General features: G+C 38.2%; 1 protein-coding gene across 2 annotated transcripts in view; it reads right to left on the bottom strand.

Moving 5' to 3' along the window:
* esyt2b (extended synaptotagmin-like protein 2b) overlaps positions 1 to 21,688 on the bottom strand; it is a 40,394-nt gene that overhangs the window by 6,778 nt on the left and 11,928 nt on the right. The window contains exons 7-14 of one of the 2 annotated variants that reach the window (XM_041967533.1): positions 18,302 to 18,357; positions 11,145 to 11,265; positions 7,457 to 7,633; positions 7,167 to 7,249; positions 6,761 to 6,809; positions 5,842 to 5,931; positions 5,638 to 5,733; positions 4,175 to 4,237 (exon numbers count right to left, since the gene is read on the bottom strand). In XM_041967533.1, coding sequence (XP_041823467.1) covers positions 4,175 to 4,237; positions 5,638 to 5,733; positions 5,842 to 5,931; positions 6,761 to 6,809; positions 7,167 to 7,249; positions 7,457 to 7,633; positions 11,145 to 11,265; positions 18,302 to 18,357 — 735 coding nt within the window. The remainder of the gene's footprint in view (positions 1 to 4,174; positions 4,238 to 5,637; positions 5,734 to 5,841; positions 5,932 to 6,760; positions 6,810 to 7,166; positions 7,250 to 7,456; positions 7,634 to 11,144; positions 11,266 to 18,301; positions 18,358 to 21,688) is intronic. The other variant, XM_041967534.1, reaches the window with a different exon arrangement.

Raw genomic sequence — 21,688 nt, 5'->3', positions numbered from 1 at the left:
GAATGAATTAGCTGATGGCCCAAACTGTGACACATAATTCAATAACGGACGTCACAACCAAACTTCACACTTGTGGAGACTCCATCAAGCAAACACCATTGAAAGAGTCTGTCATTCAAACAGGAGGAAGATCACCATATGTTTAGACAAGCAGGGCTGCAGGCAGAGATGCTACTGAGGAGACTGCTAAGCTTTGTCTCCTCTGCGGGCTAAATTTAGCATGCTGTCTGACAGCTAAGAATTACTCAGTATTCCTCACACAGTATACCCTAAATACATACAGACCAGAGGCTATGATGACAGTGGGAAGGTCTTCCTCTTTATCCCTCTTTTTCTCATGAGGACCAAGCTGATTTTAAATCTTTTTCTTATCAGCATGAGACTTAAGCTTCATGGTGCATGTGCAGAATGGTTAAAGCAATCCTTTTATATGCAACACTTTAATTAAGAAAGGTTTATTGTGCCAGAGCCTTTAACATGAATTATTAATAATTGATGTTAATAATTCATAATTAATTAATTATAAATATTAATATTAAAATCACCCCTATGATGATGAGAAAGCAAGATCCAAGGTCTTGCCCGGACGTGGGTCACCGGGGGCCCCCTCTGGAGCCAGGCCTGGAGGTGGGGCATGGAGGCGAGTGCCTGGTGGCCGGGCCTTTGCCCATGGGGCCCGGTCGGGCTCAGCCCGAAAGGGTGACATGAGTCTCTCCTCCCGTGGGCTCACCACCTGCAGGAGGGGCCATAGGGGTTGGGTGCAGTGTGAGCTGGGCGGCTGCCAGAGGAGGGGACCCTGGCGGTCTGATCCTCGGCTGCAAAAGCTAGCTAGCTCGTCATGGACTGTCCATAACGAACACCTTGTTCAGACATAAGAGTGTCCACATGTGCACTTGGCACCAGGACACTCTAGGCCGCAGTTCGATGATCAACTTTGTATTCATGTTGTCGGACTTGGGGTCACTAAGGCAAAAACTCAGGCATGGGAGGAGTTTGGAGAGGCCATGGAGAATGACTTCCGGACAGCTTCGAGGAGATTCTGGTCCAAAATCCGGCGGCTCAGGAGGGGAAAGCAGTGCTCCGTCAACACTGTGTACAGTGGGGATGGGGGGCTGCCGACCTCAACCCGGGACGTTGTGATGCGGAGGAAGGAATACTTTGTAGGCCTTCTCAATCCCACCAACACGTCTTCCGATGAGGAAGCAAAGTCTGGGGTAGCTGGTGCTGGCTCTCCTATCTCTGGGGCTGAGGTGGTTAAAAAGCTCCTCGGTGGCAAGGCCCCGGGGGTGGATGAGGTCCGCCCAGAGTTCCTTAAGGCTCTGGATGCTGTAGGGCTGTCTTGGCTGACATGCGTCTGAAGCATCGCTTGGACATCGGGGACAGTTCCCCTGGACTGGCTGACTAGGGTGGTGGTCCCCCTCTTCAAAAAGGGGGACCGGAAGGTGTGCTCCAACTACAGGGGGATCACACTCCTCAGCCTCCCCGGTAAGGTCTATTCAGGGGTGCTTGAGAGGAGGGTCTGTCGGATAGTCGAATCTCGGATAGAGGAGGAGCAGTGTGGTTTTCGTCCTAGTCGTGGAACAGTGGATCAGCTCTTCAGGGTCTTTGAGGGGGCATGGGAGTTTGCCCAACCAATCTACATGTGCTTTGTAAACTTGGAGAAGGCCTTCGACCGTGTCCCCCGGGGACACTCCATACTCCGGGAGTATGGAGTGACGGACTCGCTTGCACGAGCTGTCCGGTCCCTGTATGACCGGTGTCAGAGCTTGGTCCGCATTGCCGGCAGTAAATCAGAACCGTTTCCAGTGCGGGTTGGACTCCGCCAAGGCTGCCCTTTGTCACAGATTCTGTTCATAACCTTTATGGACAGAATTTCTTGGCGCAGCCAAGGTGTTGAGGGGATCCGGTTCGGTGGCCTCAGGATTGGGTCTCTGCTCTTCGCGGATGATGTGGTTCTGTTGGCTTCATCGGGCCGTGATCTTCAGCTCTCACTGGAGCGATTCGCAGCCGAGTGTGAAAAGGCTAGGATGAGAATCAGCACCTCCAAATGGGATTAGGCCCTAATGGCATTAGGGCCAGGCAGGTTAGAGATCGGCAGCATTCTGCACTTTGCGGTTGAAAGTTTAGCTTACTATTTAACAAATTCATCATTTAAGAAAGAGCTTTTTTTTGGCATTATTTTTAGTGTTTTTTTTTTTTTAATTGTAGTATGATGTTTTTGTATTCATTTTGCAGTTATCAAAGGAGGGAGCAGCTTTTAGAGTCTGGATAGATGTCTGCAAGTTAAAGATCTTGTGACAGATTTGTCTCTGGTTACATAATAGTTCAGTGATGATCTTTACAGGTGATCTTGATTATCTTAAAAAAATGTCAGTCAAGTCATTTCATTAGCATAAAAACAGGTGGAAACAGAAACAGAAACGTCACATTTCAACATTGTTTTATACAATTTGAGACTTACTGACTGATGGAGCTGACATTTTTTGTCACTAATCCCAGAAAGAAATGACAAACATGTTTATTTATGCATTTATATATATGATTTAATTTATTCTAAACCTTTATTTAGTGACGTTTTATGTTCTAGTATTAATTGTAGAATAAATACCTAGCACTTTTCAGTGTATATAAAAATATGCAATGACAAATGAGTGTTGGACTTATTAATAACAGTGGACTGAAAATGATGGACAATGCAATCATTGCAGATAATTTATTGTCAGCTAAAACGTTATAAACGGCCCAGAGATGATAAATAAATGACTGAGTATTTGTGTGTTTTTGTTTTGTTTTTGCATTTGTTGCTCATAAGTAAATGCGATACAGTTTGTAAGGTTGTATTTTTTCACATTTTCAGGCTGTAAAAACATGCCAGAACTGGATGTTACACATGTAAAAATGACAAAAAAAACCTACACAACATGATAACTATATGAATAAACTTGTCAAATCACATACCACAGATGTAAATATAAGATTTCTTATAGTTAATTGTAAGGCAGTTAATACAGTTAATATATGACCATAAGCAAATTATCTGTGCAGCCAATTAAAACTTTAAAAGTACACAGTAGGACATCTGCTAGACTTTCCTTGAGGTTTAAATATTGAAATTAAAGGTGTGAAATGTGCAGTCGCAGGTTGTCCTACTATATGCGTTTGACCAAATGCTTGTTGAGAGGTGAAGAGATTTTCTGAAAATAGCAAATACAAGATTTGCCAGTTATCTGTACAACTTTTCTGATGACAAAATCACTCATTTTAGTTTAAATTTTGACTTCCAAACACCTCAACGTAAACAGACTGTGGACAACTAATCTCCAGGACACTTTATGAAAATTTCTTAGAGCAAACACAGCTTTATACTATCTTATAATATCTACTGGGGAAAGGGAGGGAGGACAACTACCTGTACTCACTGAAGTGAAGATACAACTGATACAGAATGAATTGCCACAAACTCATACCGTTCAGTGGGAAAAGGGCAGGGCCACCATGGGAATGTGGAAGGCTTCAAACTTCTTGGAAAAAATAAATGAACCACTTACGTTACCTAGAAATCTGAAACAGTTAATCTCTTGGAAAGTGGAACCTGAAACTAGGCTTTGTTGTTGCATTGCAACACATCACACCTGTTGCTGTAACTAAACATAACAATCAAAGTTGCAAGAGCTGGTAAACAGGCCTCCGCTTGGCTGTCTATCTACCTTTTGACTTGGTCTGCCAGCACAAATTACACATAAATATTAGGATATAAAAATAAATAAATGCTTAACTGACAGGCATTATATCTTTCTCCTGAATTCCAGTTAATAAATTTCTACATAATCACATTATAGTTTAACACACACACTGACCCGAATTATTCTCCCAAATCCTGTTTGTTCTGCAGGTTTGCTGATGAATGTTTAATGTTTTCACCTTAAAGAAAATTTAAAGTGCAATATTAGACTTTGCATGCAATATCATGAGTTGGTAAATGTGAAAATGATGCATCATTCAGGATACAGAAGTGCACAGCACAACCAAGGTACACATCTTCATGCATAGTTTCACTCTGTTTGTTTGGTAATCATCACAATCACTAAACAGTGGATGATGCACTTGAAGGGCCAGCACAGGTGAAACACAGGGTGTGATCTGTACATGCAGACCCTTTTTTCCCCAACATTACCTTCAGAGCCTTAAAAACTGAGACTTGCTTCAACCCATCATAGGTGAAATCTGACAGGTTGCTCTTTAAGCCACAGGGAGATTTGAGGGAGAAAATCACACCCATGGTTAGTTTGAATGAGCTGGCATTGTTAAGAGTCAGGGGAAAAAAAATTCTGAAAAATGTAAAAAAAAAAGAAAAAAAAAAGAAAAAAAAAGACTGAAAACTGATCGGTACAGGTCTTCCATTGATGATAATAATAATAATAATAATTAAAAATAACAGTAAGAGTAGTATTGTTGGGTTCGATACTCTTGACAGAGCTATGACTAAAAACAGTAATAAAAGTATTCCCAACAGGGAAGACCTGGAGGAGCTAATTTAAGACAAGACACAACTTCTTTTTTAAAGCAAGCTGCTAGGCTTCTGTTTCCGAACAGCTCCACACTAGAACAGATCATTATGGGCTCTGCCAGTATGTTTTGTTTTACGCATGTTCTTACACTTCAGCCTTGAACTAAACATCTCACATAGCAGACTATGAAGCAACAGGAGCTCCTTGCACGGCTGCATCCTGTGCTTTTAAAATGTCTGCTTCATGTTAATAGTTACTGGACATTTCCATTAGAGATAACTATAAAAGCATGCAGCAAACACATGCTTTAACATGAAACCCTTTGAAGACCCCTGTTAACGGTCAACCATGTCATTACACACTGCTAATGCTAACACTGTGAAGATGCAGAAGCACTAGGGGACTCACAAATATTGTTCTACACTCAGACGTATTGCTCTCACAAAAGACTAGGCCAGATGCTCTCCTCTCACTTAAGTTTCCACAGCCTAAGCTGCCTGTGAAGACGCTCTTGGGTGAAGGAGAAAAGAATAACAAGGAAACAGTGATTTTATGAAAAAAAAGTTAACCAAGTCATGCATTTTTGATACAATAGTTAAAACTAATTTAGTTATTAAAATGGGGGAAAGGCTATTTGCAGACTGGAGGTAGGTTTAAGTTTGTTGTCACAAAAATACTTCTTATTTGAACAGGATTCAAACTGACATGACAATAGGCATAACAATCAAATGACATAACCATTTAATTGTTATGCCTATTGCACTTTAAAAACCCTTAAAACAATAAAGGTTAACCTGCAATGCAAATAAGTATCCAGTTTAGGGAAATTAAGGTTATATCTGAAGAAGCAAAGTGTTATTTAAAAAAGGCTTAACCTTGTTGCTCAGAGATCATGTAAAACAAATTTCAAATAACTTGGAAAGCAAACTGAAGAGGTCATAAGGAACAAACACGGAAACATGAAGATGCATGAAAAACATGAACACAGTGAACTGGTTTGGTGCTAATAAACATAGTCTGGATGTCTAAAGTGGAGAACAAAAAGCCTGTAATATTGTAGCACAAGCTACAGCATTAGAATTGCAGCAAAAACCTGCTTCAGTATCAAAGGTACATTACAGTATCTTACTGGCAGGTTCTTAGCTGAGTCCAGATAGACGACCAGCAAAGCTGATGACAACCCATCATTGGCCAGGCTTCTGTCTGCACGCACACATTGTAGCACCTGTTTGAACACAGACAAATCAATGCCTCATTTTCAGCATCAAATACATAAATAGTGGTAGAGAGTGATTACTGTGTAAAAGCATAAGTGTTTGCTTTTCACTGGTACCTGGTCCAGCTTCTCAGGTGTAGAGTACAGAGACAACCACTCAAGTTTTAAGTGGAGCTTCCCTGTGGGTGCTTCTTCCAGCTCAAACCACTGCAACAATTGAATTGATATTGAACTTTATTTATCTTGAAAGAAAAATATCATGAGACCAAACAGTGTTCAAGTGAAGTCATTAAAAAAAATCTAAATACTTTATCATCCCATAGGGAAATTGTAAAAATGTTAAAATCATAAAAATATTAAACATAGTAAATTAAATAATATTTAACTAGGTAAAATTTAAAAATATATTTAAAAAACCATATCACTGCTTAATTGTGTGGTTATATATTTGATGAGGACAGGATGACATCAAGTCTGCATGAAGGTATGACTGGATAACATGACTTGTTGCCTACTCATGTAGCTCACTGTCATATGTTGTCATATTTAATACAAAACAAACAAAATAACATAATATGTTTTTTAAGGGCAGTAACTTCTTTATGGTCTATCAACACCTCAAGGTTGCTAAGCAACAGGGACTCAAGAAGATACAGACTTCATTTCCAGAGCTCTTCTCTTAGACGCTTATTGTTGCTAGGTTGCAAAAACAGTTTTCAGTGACAATTAGGTTAAGGTTCTCTGTCATCTTTGTTGCATCAATGTTTACAATTCCATCTCCCATCCCATCCATAAAGCTGCATTTGGACAAAAAAAACTAGAAGTCTTCATCAGTGAGCATGAAAGCCTCTAATAGATTAAATTTATCCCTTTTGGACAGAGCTGATTTAGCCTTTTGCCCCTGTTTCAGGCCTTTGTGCTAGCCTGTAATAACCCATTATAACATATGAAAAGGCAGCAAACAAATTCTTAAGATGTTAAACTCTTAAAGATGTGTAATGTATGCATAAAAATACATGGTAAAAAAAAAACTTACCTCATCAACTTTCTGTTCTTTGTGCACCTCAGTTAAATCAATCATAAGGCTGCAAATGATTGCAAATAATTAGGAAAATTGAGAAGAGAAGCAAAAAAACAGAAAAAATCATGCCAATTAATTAAAGCAGAGGGGGTCCAGCTATTGATTAGTTGCTGTGTGTTTTAGCACAGACTGTATTATTACAGCCTTACGGAGGTAAAAAAAAAAAAAAAGAAAAAAAAAAAAAAACAATCAATAAATTTTGCCCTTGGGCTGATACTTTGGAATAATACCTCTACTTCATCATGACTCATGTATATGAATTGTAAAGAATGTTGTTCTTATCTATAAGCAACAAAACCTCATTTTCTACATTTAAATGTTTGATAAGATCACTGCAGGGCAAGACATGAGTGAGGCTTACCTCCCCAGGAAATCATCTTTGTCTGGATCTTCATCAAATAGCTCAATCTCAAGATGTTGACCTGAGGGCTCATAAACCAGAGCCTGAGGAACATAAGAACAGTGACACATTTAAACTGGCACGAACAATTAATAAATAGATTGTGTTAAAGCAATCTGGAAAAAGACACACTTTAGTCTTAGTGGAAAACAGATATTACTCCGCTCAACTAAAAAGCTGTGACAAATAAATAACTTATTATTTTCTCTCTGAGAATATAAGATTTTGATAAACTGCAAACTCAACATCACCTCATAAACTTCATTCCACTTAGGATGAAGGGTCTGTTTAACAGTCTTGCTGTGATAAAGCTGGTTTCCGATCTGCAGGACACCATAAGGGTCAGACTTGCCCATGATCAGCCCTCCCAGAAATTTATCCTTCCCTTCCAGATCCTGAGCCTCCAGAAAGTGGATCCTTAGGACTCCCTGAGGAGATATGCAGACCAGAGCGTTAACGGGAGCGCGGAAATAGCAGCTCTGACAATTTCAAGGCCACAATGCGGTGACTGTGATGGGATGTGATGCAGCACTGGGTATTGAGTGAGAGAAGACTTGGCTTAATACCTTCATTAAAGAATAAGAAAAAAATGAGTGGATTACATAAACATATGCTAGGTTTCATTGGATTATATACAAACATAATTATATAAAACTGACTGAATTTCCTGGTGCAAGTTAATGGGCATAACTGTTTGTCTCTTAGTGTATACTGCCTCTGGTACAGAGGCAAGGGAAACAAAAGACTTTCTTTTTGCGCAATGCAGAATTAATACCTGGTGCATTACTTAATAACTACATTGTTAACTAGCAGCCCGTCCGTAGCATGACAATGGAAAGAGTTTCTCTGAGTGTTGAGGAGTCTCAATATAAAATTGCAAAGAATTAGAAAATTTCATTATCCATGATACAAGTTATTATCAAAAGGTTCTGAGAATTATTATTATTTTTCATCATTTTGTAATCTTCAGTTTCTCATGTCACTTTCTCTAAATCTCTAAATTCAGACTTTGTTGTATTTACAAATGCTTAAAATCTCCAAATGTACAAAAGTTAAGTCAATAATGTAATAAGGTGAAGTGAAAAAAAAATGTCCTTTGGTCTAATGACTTAAACTTTTTCATTCTTCCTGTGAATCATCATCCCAAAGGGGACAGAGCATAAAGACCATTACCACACAGTTAAGCCAGAGTTTGTGGTACGGATAACACATTACAGTACCAATAATGCTCAATGATATAACCTGGTTTTAGAACAGCATCTGCTGTCATCCAGATGACGTGTTTTCCAAGGAAAGCCTTCAAGACGATGCCAAAGCACCTGCAGCATATTATCACAACAGCTTGGCTCTTAAGTAAAACATTCCAGGGGGTTTTCCAGAAAACAGGTTTAACAAATCCTGTGGTAAAATCTGTGCATGAGGCTGTTAAATCCTCTGATGTCTTAACCTGTGTTAATGGTTCCAAAACACTGGCTATGAAGTAGCTATCACAATCCCAAGTTGGTTAAGTCAAACCCATGAAAAACATCAACCAATGAGCCTTAAATATCAGGATGAAAATCAAGCTGCGATGTCTGACTGAGCATTTCCAGCAAAGTCAACGCATAAGTGGATGTTAAAGGCAAACTTAATAAGCTTATTATATTATATTATATTATATTATATTATATTATATTATATTATATTATATTATATGACAGATGTAAATGTCTCATGTGGACCTTAGAAAAAATTACTCCGGTAACCATTAATTTCCATGTTGCTTTAGGCTCAGCGCAAAAGGTTATACCTGTTTCACAGCCAATAAGAAGATGTGGAAGGGATGGAAGACAGGTTTGGGGCAATCGCAACAACCCCTCATCCCTGTAGAGAAGCTCAGCTGTAGCCACCTGGTGATGAGGGGCATCCCAGGGGGATGCATCATCAGAACCGGGCCCAAGTGACTGCAAAGTAACTATAATGTGTTTTGTTAGATTTCTTTTAGGACATTTCATGTCTTATTTCAAAGGCTTTTTCATGTCTAACTGACCGGTGGAGAGTTTCAGGCTGATAAGCTGCCTTTGAAAGAAATTTTACTCCTTTGGGAGAAGCTGAATTCACATGTGACGCACTGGTTCATACTGTGGGTATGTTCATTATAGCCCATAATTCCAGTGCTGGATCAGAGCCAGATCATAACTAGAACCAGTTCTTTCTATTTTGTGCAGGTTCCAGCATGGGAAAAATGCTGGGCAGGGCAAAGAATTGCTTAAATCAGGGACTGAAGTTCAAGTTGTGGAAACAAGATCAACTAAAATGTTGTGACTGCTGTGTTTCAAGATCCAGAGCCAGAACACAGGCACAGTGTCCCTCATATTTTCCTGCCTCTGAATACTGTAAAATGCACCACATAAAATAGCATTCACAACTGTTGTTTGCAGCTGTTTTTTTTACAGTATTTGCAGCTACATTTGTTAACATTATAGACTATATGAAAGATGGACGGAGCCTCCGTGACGTCACCCTTAGGTTTCTGAAGACCTGAACTGAAGCTCATTGGGCGGTTCCTACTGTTGCCATCTTGGCAATATAACACATGTCGTCATTCCCGGAAAATCCGAAAATTGGCAAAGAGGTCGAGCTGAGAGGGGGACTGTAAAGGTGGTGATGGTGATTGACACCCATCAAACTCCAAGCTGCCTGTAGCTAAGAACTAACCAAGCTAACCCGGAGGTAACAGTAGCTAACCAGCTAACGGAGGTAGGTCGGCTAAAGCTGTTAGCCGTCTAAAAACCACAGATATTGGATACCTGTCAATCAAAAGGACACGTCCCAAATTATGCAGAATTTCAAGACTAAATAACATCCAAACGGAAACAGTGAGTATAAATCCCATTTATTGCTATTCATAAATACAGGTTGGCACTTGGAAAAACCTCTATTTACTGTAGAGTGTGTTCACAAACACCAACTGTTGTTTAAAACAAATTTTATTAACTAAGCTGGTGATATTAATAAGTTAGTTTAAAAAGAAAAGGAGGCAAACATTGTAATATTTGATTCAGAATACACAACCACAGGGAGAGTCCAATATATATTGGAAAAGATATTAAAAGTGATATAAGGATGGGCTCTGCTGTGGTTGTGGAACATAAAATCTAGCCAAGTTAATCTAACATAAAACCTGAATCAATGCTTAAAGTAGTGTGACCTAAAGTGCTGGCTCTACTGTTTAAGAATTTATTCCAGGTGGTAAATTGGACTGCCTACAGTCTAAAGCTGACATACAGTGACAGAATTTGGAGCATTATGACATATCAAATACAGCAAAAGAGCCATTAATCAGATGAAAACCTCAATCAAACAGGACTGGAAAAAACGTTTCACTTTACAACTACATCTCTCTCCTGAGTTCCCAAACATGTGTGTAGTTAAAGAAAAACACTGATGCAACACAGCTGCAAACATAACTTTATCCAAACTACTTTGACACATGTTGACAAAAATCATAAAGCATTTAAATAATTTGCAGATTAATGTGCTTGTTCTAGATTTTCTTTTGCAGAGTGTTGTATTTCAAGTGTCCATTTTTGTAAATGCATGAAATAACTATAGCAAACCTGCACAAAGCATTAAGCTTAATGCTTTTATCTTGTTGCCATAGATACATATTCTCAAGGCACAGCCTTGACATACTTTTTTAAATTTTTTTTTTTTTTACTGGAGCCGCTACTTTTGTTTATTTTGTTTTAGTGCTGAGAGTTACCTGCACACACTCAGCTACTGTGTTTTCCAAGAAAGGATCAAAGAGCTAGATCTCACACCAACATCCCAAGAGAGCTCTGATGTAGCATGAACTCCCTGATAAACACTCAGCTAATCAACAAACAAAAATGAAAATATATATCACACCAGTTTATGTTGAACTGTAAAATGTTCTCTTTAAAATTGCATTAGTACCTTTGGCATTGGAAAACGTAGACTGGCCAGTTCCGTGTCTCCGACCAGTGGGATAGTGACACGGTTTGGTAAAACCACATAACTGTAGATTATATCTTGAATCAGGTTCTCAGAGAAGCCGCTGTAAGGATAAGAGGGAGGGTTCAGAGAAGGAAGGCAAAAGAAGATCAACAGAAGGAAGTGATTAATTATTTAAAAGGCATCAAGAGTACCCTTGGGTTATAAATACTCACCTTTAATCTCAGCTTAGTATTGTATATTTCTGTTTTACATGTGACATGATAACAGGAAAACTGGAGTCTGTTTAAGCATTTTTTTCACTCCTTTTAGGCAAACTTCTCAATGTTCAGCTGATCCACTAATGATTTAATGTTCATAAGAAAAACAGCAGTGAGGGAACAGAATGACATTACCGCCAGACCTTGCTTTATTCATTTAGACGACCAGAAAATTGCAATCACAGCTGGTAACACTGAATTATGATAAGTGTTCACCATGCTGTGTTATGGCTCAGCATGTCTCTCAAAGACTAATGGGTGTTATTATGAAACAAGTGTCCATATATCATGTTGCGTCTGGGCATTGCTGGAAGTGAGCCCAGATTCCTAAGCTTTAATGCAGAGAGAAATAAATAAAATAAAGAAAAAATAGGCCATTGAAAAACATTTTCATATGAGAAACAAAAACAAGACGCTGATAAAAAATTTATTCAGACAAAGAGTCTGAACAACTCATTCCCCAAGCTTTTCTACCTGGTTCCATCCATGTAGAAATTTACAGTAGTTAGTTAGCCTGTATATAACTGATGTATACATTTGGGAAACTTGCATCGAATTAGACTTAGGCATTTTCATTTCTGCTTGAACCACAAACTTACAACACTGATGACTGTACTGAACAACAAATACAGTTAACTCTGAGCTTCCAGCGCCTGCTTTCAGTCTCTGTTTCATAGTCTCAATCCGCACCAACAAATCTTACACCAAAGAGAAACAGCCTCCAAGCCACCCCAGCTAAATGGGTCAAATAGGCTTTTTTTCTACAGGCCTAGGTGTAAATATCAGACATTTTCTACATTTTAGCGCCAACAGCAGAAAGGATAAAAAACTGTTTAACAGTAAGACAGTAACAAAACAAGATATTCTCTCATCTTACTGAATGTAACTATGTAATAGCAGTATGCAAGACTCAGCAGTATGCAAGACTCAGCAGTATGCAAGACTCAGCAGTATGCAAGCGTTGCACAAATTCTTGTGCAACTTGTAAATACAAATTGCACAAGAACTTGTAAATGCATATTGCACAAGGGTAGCAACTTCCTAAGATATTATTTAACTGATTTGCAACCAAGGCAAACAGAAGTTTTCTACAGGTAAGACAGGTGAACTGTCACACACAGATTCACAGTTTCAAAATTAAATAATCTTTTACACAGCAGCAAAAAGCCGAATCCTGAGATACGTCCCTGTTGTAAGAACATTTTTTATTCTAGTGCAGTTTGCAACATCTGAGCTGTTTATTAAATTTAAAACACTGAAAACATGATGTTCTACTAAAATGAACAGTCTGAATTTTTAATAATAGTGTGGATTCTCTTTTCCAGGCACCCAGAGAACTTTACACTGTATCCATTATGCATTCACTCCTCATTCATAATCAGTGATGGTGTAGCCACAGTTACCCTGGGCAGACTGACAGAAACATGGTAGCCAGTCTGTGGCAATGGCCTCTCCGACCACCACCGAATCATGCACCTGCGATGCCGACATTGGAGGTAAGGAAGGTGAAGTGTCTTGCCCAAGGACACAACGACAGATTGACTGGAGGAACTGGATCCAAATTCGCTAACCTTCTGAAATATTTAGTGCACGGATGTTTACCAAAAATTACATAAAGGATTTATCTTTTCCAAATGAAGTAACAAACTAATCTGCTCCAATCTCACTAAAAGACTTACATGTTAAAAAAATGTATGGAAAGTTATTGGCTTTGTTTCTTGACCTAAATATTGTGCTCCTGCCAATTGTAGTCAGTTGCAAAACCAGCCGAATCTTGCAGATGCTGTCAAACGAATTACAAGAAACTTTTAAATGGACGTACTGTGGTTGTGTTGTTGACCACTGGCGTCCCTATCTGACAGTGAAGATTAATCACACGTATGATTTATATTTCTTTAGTTTTGATGTGTATAATTTCTATTTTCCTTTAGTTCATTCTGTATTTTTATATATATATATATATATATATATATATATATATATATATATATATATATATTGCAAGTGTGTGTAGAAACTGTGAATATTTCACATCTAGTTGACTTGCTCCCTGTTTTGGACTGTCATGAATAATTTGCTATGTGTGTAAAAATTTTCCATAACACACACTTACAAAAAGAGAAAAGAGTTTGTCAAATGAACATTATCTCATTATTTTGAGTTATGGTACCAGTGTGACTACCTGTTGCTATTTAAGAAACAAATTCACCTTTTACCCCCTACAATAGCATCATTTCAGCTATCCAAAGGAGACTGAAAACCCCTTTCCACTCTCAGCCTCAAGTGAAACCGTGGACAGTGGTCATTCTAAAGAGACTCTAAGTGAAATCGCCCACTTTCTCCATCAGAACTGAAAAATGACGGCAGAACATCTTCAAAACGCTAAACCCAGTCTAGCTGGTTTGTGTCAACCCTTGTTGGATACCATGACCTGGATAAATGAGAACCCTCATGTAGGTGCTACCATGATATACAGACATGCATGTACACTATCAGTAAACAATAATAATAATAATAATAACCATCATCATCACCACCACAATAAAGCCTTGAAAGAATTTTAGCAGCATGCACATCACTAGCATCCGAACACTAACTTAAAAAAACAGCCAAACCATTGTAATTTTCTTCTCTTTTTCTTTCTGTCTTTTTTTAAATGATTGTAGGCATTCTTTTTTAAATTAGAAGCTCTAATGGCAAAATTATCCCTATCTCCCGTAATAAATCCTCTAATAAATTCATGGATCCAGGCAGTGATCCGGATCACCCTTTCAGTTTCATGAAAACTGATTTAAAATCCATACATAATTTTTGGAGTTATGTTGCAGACAGGCAGACAAACCATCTCCGTTGAAACCATGACTTCCGCCTTGGCGGAGGTTATAATAACAGAGCTAAAACTAATCCTTACAGAGACTAACAGCTGTTACGACACAATAGTATGATAATGACAGTGCTAAAACTTATCCTTATAGTGACTACAACAAATACTAACAATGAATTAAGTAATCTGTCTTTAACAAATAACATATTTAAATTCCTATGCAGTAACATATGACCTATAATGACAACCTAGTGCTGTGTGTGCTGCTTGATTCTAAACCAGTTTATTTATTCGGTTCAGATAAAGCACTGGACCAGACAGGAATCAGAACAGCAGTCAAGTCTCTTTCGTGTTTGTGGAATTGCTATACCTACAAAGTAAGTGACTTATTGTATGTCATAATTTTTTATTATCATCTTTAATATCACTAATCCTCTTATCATATAACAATTTCTTTTTAAGTCTACTTCAGTGACTACCAATCTATATTTAGATCACATATAAAATATGTCTCATAACCAACAGAGCTACTATGCTCCAAAGTATCACAAACTGAGATATAAACTGTTAGCATTAGGTGGTTTGTAACAACAACCAATCACTATTGGTTTCAGGTGAGGTTAATAAATCTGTAGCCGAAGGACTCACTGTAACAAGCTACACCACCTCCAAATTTATTTCTGTCTTTCTAAAAACATTATAGCCTTCAATATTTAACTCATTTGTTAGCTCTAGATGAGTTTCAGAAATAGCAAGTATGTGTAGATTATCATTCAATAATAAATAACCAACATCATTCAGCATTTTTAAAATACTATTTATGTTAATGTGAGCAATTCTTAATCCCTTTTATTGGCAATGCATAACTTGGTGTATGTGTGTCTGGCCTAAGAGGAGTTTTTCAGGAGAAAACAGCATGCTAGCATCCTGAAAACTAGATGCTGTAAAACTTGCAAACATACAGAGAGAAAGAAACTGGCAAGCCTAGATAGACAAAAATAAAACTAACGCAAAGAGCACTACAATGACTTCTCTCTGCACCTACTGGCTGTTGTAGCCTTGGCAAAAGCTGATTTGCAAACTTTCCTGACTTTAGAAAAATCCCTTTTATTGCTCTGTCCAAAAACAAAGTGCAGCATTAAAGATATTTTATTGGTTTTTAAGAAATTCCATCAAAGCTTTACAACTGTTATTGCGGCTTTTCTTGAGCATTGTACTATTTTTTTTCTCAAAATATTAAGGTAATAATTACTCTACAACACCCACTGGCAGCAAATAGTTATTAGTACACCTGAATTTACTTCAGCACAGACAAGGCCAAACTCATCCATCAAGCTGAGACCACATCACTCAGCAAAGAAACTACACTGAAAACTGAAATCTGTCATGCAAATTGATTTTGCAAACAGTTATATTACAAATAATTAGGGAGCGCTAGTTTCTGCTTATCAGTCAACCCCTATGATCATTTGCCAGCAAAGACTTCTCTGGAATTTCATGGGATTCTCATTCCAGATAAAATCAACAGGGTTTTGAATCAGTTCCAGTAAAAACATTTTGACAACTTATTTATTTTGAATGCTTGAGATTACCTATATCTTTTCTATCAGTGTAAAAAAGCTTCATGCACTTGTTTTGGATATCAAAGGTCCCTGAGATGTGTTCATATCAGACTTTTCTACTGAAATTAATCTGATTTAATTTAAAATGGGTACTGTGGGCACAATACTGAAGCCCCACAGCCAAGACATGGAGCAAACTCAGTTTAGCTGCCTTTGTTTTGTTTATTTTTTGTGTTTTTTGCATGTGTGTGTGGTTTTTTTTTTTCTGAAACCAGGCAAAGTATTGGATCAGTTCTCAGCTTATCTTTTAGTGAAGCAGCATTATGACTCTCTAGTGACAGACCAATCAGAGTAGAAGTTCCTCTCAAACTGAAAGCTCAGGGTGTGTAAAGAGAGCTCCTGCTGCATCAGCGCTTATAGTGGTGTTTTTCTCCTGCTGCCCTGGCGTAAACACCAGAAACACCCACACGTCCCTGTGTACGTGTGTGTGTGTGTGTGTGTGAGTGCAGACTAACAAAAGTGAGTGTTAATTTATTTATGTTATGATACGACTTCTGGCTGCATATACCCTCTTATCTTATAAATTACAGCATAGCAATAAGTGTTTTCACATGCTTCTACGTCATATCAGTGGATAACCATGTCTATGCTGCTTGCATGTCTTAGACATGTTAGTCTGTCAGTGCATCCTTTTACCTTAAACTAAAGCACCTCCACAACCACTGGAATGCCATGACATCTTTTTCTGTTTCATGCTCCCAAGAAGATAAATCCTACTGATTGATGATAATGGTTCCTTGATTTTTTTCTACAGGACGATAAGCATGTGAAGGTTTTAAAACATTGACATGTGTATAGAATAAATTGGCACAAACATTAGGACTCCACAAATATTCATCACCCCCACAGGGAGGCTTTTAATGTTTTTTCCTTTAACAGCACAGAGAGGTTAAAATTTGTGGCTTAATGGACATGTAGATGACTCCCATGAAATTTGGTAGAGCCACCTTTTCCTTTAGAAGGAACTGCGATCCGTTTAATCATGACTTGACATTTTATCTAGCACCCAAAAACCCTAAATTTTCTTTCCTTAATTGGTTGCAAAACAAAAAGCATTCCTATAAATAAAAGTAATTCCTGAAGAAAGGCTATTACCAATTTCTTCTTGTGGAAATCCACCACAGTTGTTACCTACTTGGGCTAATACTTGTGTTAATGAATAAAAAGCCAGCTACGTTCACATGTTTGACTCATACAGAGACTAAAAGTAATGCATTGTTATGGATGGAGCAGCTTTAAAAGACAGAAGTTACCCAAAAGACAAATGCAGCATCTCTTCAGTTTCTTCCCACTTCCATCCCTGATATATCACCTACAGCTTTAAAAATTTAAGATTCAAGAACCTTATTTGCCATGCTATATATTTCCACAAGAAGATAAACACTCAATTTAAAACTTAAAGCTTTAAAATGCTTAAACACAAACCAGTGGATCACATCTTTGTGGTCATATCCATGTTTTTTCATACATTCTATGAAGGAACTACTGCAGCTGTAAATATAGTAAAAGTTCTGCCCTTCCTTTAAATATTAGACTAAACTTTCCTGTACAGCCAAAAGCATAGTTTAGGACTAAGACTAGGGCTCATTTTTACAACATAATCAAAGATGAAAAAAATAATAATTACACAGTAGTTATACACTGGTTGAGCCTTTGAGTAAGCAGCTGATACTGTCTGTCTGTTTTTGCATTTAAGGAACTCTGGCTGCAAGATTTCACCATCTGGGCCTCTGCTTCTTTAGCTAATGCCTCTTTTACTGTACATGCTCTTCACCACCCCAGCCACCCAAACACAAGAACACAAGCACAGCGGATCAATTTCACCTCTACTGAGCAGAGAACAGAAGGGCTGGAAGAGAGAGTCCATGGGACTCTACTCGACTGTGATATGTGACAAGCAGCTGTAATCCCAGAAAATTGCATTAAGTATTCATGACTGTGTTACTGTCTTTAGGGTGTAAATAATGAACAACTCATGATGGCAGGAAGTAATTGCGTTGGGATGTTAGCAACTCTTAATCAGCTCTCATTTACTCTCTGCTCAGCCCACATAGCAGCCCAAAGGAGAAGGACACTTAATGTGAGCAAAGCAGTGTGAGCAGGAAAGAAGAAACAGTTCAAAAACAAATAATGTCTTGTCTGACCTGTTTTATGCCAAGTTAGGTCATTTGTTTACTAATGGTTGACAGAAAAAGGACAGGTTTTTCTAAATTAGCCCAGTTTAGTCAACTTTAAACTGCTATGGCAACAAATTCAAGGACACCTGAAATACTATTGTATGTTTTTCTGAGATAAGGTATGTTATCACATGCTTGCAGTTATACTGCAGAAAAATGTGTCGCACTTCCTAAAACTAAACATTGCAAACTCCAAACATGTCTTCCAAGTAGTTTTGTTATAAAAAGCAAGAAAAACTAGTTTAAATTGACTTACTTAAGCCCAGGGATGTCCAATATGTTGGTGAGGCCAGTCCAGTTTATGTCCACAAGCTACAACAGAAGACAAAAAAGGGAACACACACCCATGAATTCGACTGTAAGAGCAGAGAGTGTGGATGACTAAATGGAGCCAAACACTTAACTGTATTGTTTCCTGCCCCCAAACTACATTTACCACTTGGCTCCTTGTTTTCTGGCCCACAAACCCAGCTGATTAATAACAGCACAGACCAACTCTTTTCCAAGTAGCTGCAAGCTTACATATATATCAAAGGTTTTGTGGATTAGTTGCTGTGGTTTTGGACCGACAGACCTTTCCTAACTCACGTATTAAGGTTTATTGTTTCAATCTTGTACTGTTCATTTAAAGTGGCCATGAAAAGTTTTCAGACACCTGTAACTTTTCCTTATTTTGTTATGTTTCAAACTCATTCTGAAATGGATTCAATTTATGTTTCTCACCACTTTGCACTATAAGTTCTCCACAATGACAAAGGAAATACAGTTACCTATTTACATATTGCAAGAATGCAGGCAATTTTGTTATGGAACTCGCAGCTGGCGTCTGATACACCCCACTTCTCTAAGTGGAAATTGGGATTCTTCAAAAGCTTGAAGGTGATCACCCGGACCTAAATGAACTCTATGAACATAGTTAAGAAGGCATACACCTGCCTTGATAAGGCTAATAGTTAATGATGTATGTCAGTGCGTAAACCAAGCTGTAAAGTTGAGGAAAATGGTCCCTAGACCTGCAAGACAGGACTGTGTCAAGGCTCAAATTCAAAAGCACAACAGCTTTCATCACGGTAAGAAGTTTGAGACCACTAACAAACTTCTTGGATCTGTCTACCAAAAAGAGTAAATCAGAGCTGAAGAGTCTTCAACCAAATAGACAACCAACAAGCCAAAGAGTGAGATAAATTAGTGTGAGTTCCTATAAGGAGATGCAAGAATACAATAGAAGGACAGCCATCAGTGCAGTATTCCTGAGAGCAAATTTTTTCCAGCATAATCAGAATCTTTGCCTGAGGTCAGGTTTTACATTTCAACACAACCATAACAAGGGAAACCACAACCCCAAGAAAATACAGGATTGGCTTCAGGTTGGTAACTGAGCAGAGTAGACCATCTCATCTTCAGAGACCTGACAATGGCTGAACATTGTCGCTACTTATCCCTAGTTGAGCTGGAATGTTTCTGGAACGAGTTATGGAACAAACTTTCAAAGGACGGATATGGGAAGATTGTAGGGTCATTCTAAGAAAGAACGTGAGGGTGCCACAGCTGCCAAAGGTGCTTTAATCACACGTTGTTTCAATACATGAAACAGTTACAAGAACTGTTCTTGCTTTTCCATTGTGGTGAATTTTATAGCGATGAGGGAAAAAAGTTGTCTGAATGCATTTTAAGATGAGTCTGAAGACATTTTGTCTGCAAGTCTCTAAATAAATACTACAAATTAAATTAACATTAGTATTGATAGCACCAATCCCAAGACATAAATTAATATAAAAACATCTGCTTACTGAAATATTCATAAAAGCATAATGTCTGGTTCTCATTAGTTTTATGGATAATGAGGGTACTTTACCAGTGTGAAAAGATTTTTTTTTAGATTATTCATCTCAGAAAATGTAGCGAAAAGTTAAATCTGAAAAGGGATGAGGGTGAAAAAAATCAGGTGTGAATAGACTGAACTAAGACTGTAGCAGCAGGCAGCCTCTCAGTGGGCTTTGATCTGCCTCTGCCTCCAAGCTCAAGAAGCTGTTGTTTTCTTAATGAGCCTTTCTCACCCTTCCTCAGCCCAGCCTGCTTATACTGCAGCAGATATGCTGAGTGCTGCAGGGAAGAGGGGAGGACCACAGAACTGTGAATGATGGTGGTGTTACAGTGTAGTCAAAAGAGTCATACTATTTCAGGAAAAAAGGTAAACTGAAAAATATTTTATTAGAATCATTTTCCCAACTGACTTAATCACATTTTTATAATCCAATATTTTAATATGAATGTTAGGCTTGTTAGAATGTTAAAAAACAACCAAATTCAAGAAACTCTAACATCCTGGAAAACATGTTTGTTTGCTTTCTTGCAGGGATAAATCAATGCTATCTGTACACACTCAATCTGAGGACCCATCGGCTATATTCTAATCCCTCTGGGGCCATATTTCTGTGCTTCCATATAGCTTGGCAATAGTTTAAGCACTGGAAACAGAAATGACGCAATCAGATTCACTCAGCCTAAAGATAAAAAAATCCATCCATCACTCCAAATGGCTTAATATCTGTAGCTGTACAAATCACAGGGTAAACATAATGGTATGTATTTACAAGTGTGCTTGTAAATAGTCTTGAGTGGCCACGATCAGCCTTAAGCAGGCTTCACACCAGCTGGACGGCGTCTGCATTAGGTGTGAATTGCTCATATGCTGCTTCAGAGCTGCATGTGTATTTTGACACCACCAACCTTTATGTTGTAGCACTGCTGCAACATATTCACTGCCTGCACAATCTCTTTATAACAAGATTTCTGTGTACACATGGCACTTGAGAAGCGAAAATTGTGGTCTATTATCAAATTATTTAAAAAAATTAATTATTCACACACCATTATCATTCATTATTTTGGAAATACAGATCCAAAGTAATGTGTACATAAATTTATAATGTAATAATAATGTTTGCATATTAAACAATCACAATGGATCCTTGCCTGTGGTACTCTGCTTCGCTTGTTATCACATAAACAGTTTTTTTCATCTGAGCTGCAGCAATAAAATCTCCTTAGAGGCCTCACCGCAGACCTCGTAGCATCTTTTTATTTTCACTGCACTGAGTTGCATTAGTGTGAGCATACTGAGCAGACATGGGCAAGACCTCTTATGGTCTGGAAATGTTTGTGTTTCATTTGGCACTCAGTGCTCATCCTTGTTTGGCACACAGAAAGTAGGACGAAGAGTTATTTGTGGTCCAGGATACACAATAAGGTAATTTTATTTTTTTGTTTTTATTCTTTTTTTTTTTTTTTTTTACACATGGGAAATTTCTTTGCCAGTTAATTTTCTCACTTCTCAAGTAAACCAGCGTTTTTCATTTCAGAGATGGAAGAAGACAGGGATGTGTTTGTTTACAAGAGGGATTACATCATTTTTTTCTGACTGGAGCTTCCTTCAGTTTTGTATAGCATTGTAATATCTCCACCTTGAGCTGTAGCTGAATGCCTGGGGTAGAGAAGTCTGCCAAAGTAGGTCTGGCTTGATCTGTAGCTATTTAAAAACCTGCTATAGCTCCACTGAGTCCTCCTCATTTGCTATAAATCGGTCAAACAATTTAAAGCATTGCAGCAGTGGCTCTGCAGAGGGGTTGAGCCTTGGGATTGA

Source organism: Melanotaenia boesemani, chromosome 18 (assembly GCF_017639745.1).
Source record: "Melanotaenia boesemani isolate fMelBoe1 chromosome 18, fMelBoe1.pri, whole genome shotgun sequence".
Classification (NCBI taxonomy): Eukaryota; Metazoa; Chordata; class Actinopteri; order Atheriniformes; family Melanotaeniidae; genus Melanotaenia; species Melanotaenia boesemani.
Note: the sequence above shows the minus strand (reverse complement) of the source record. Positions and strands in the feature narration are given on the sequence as shown.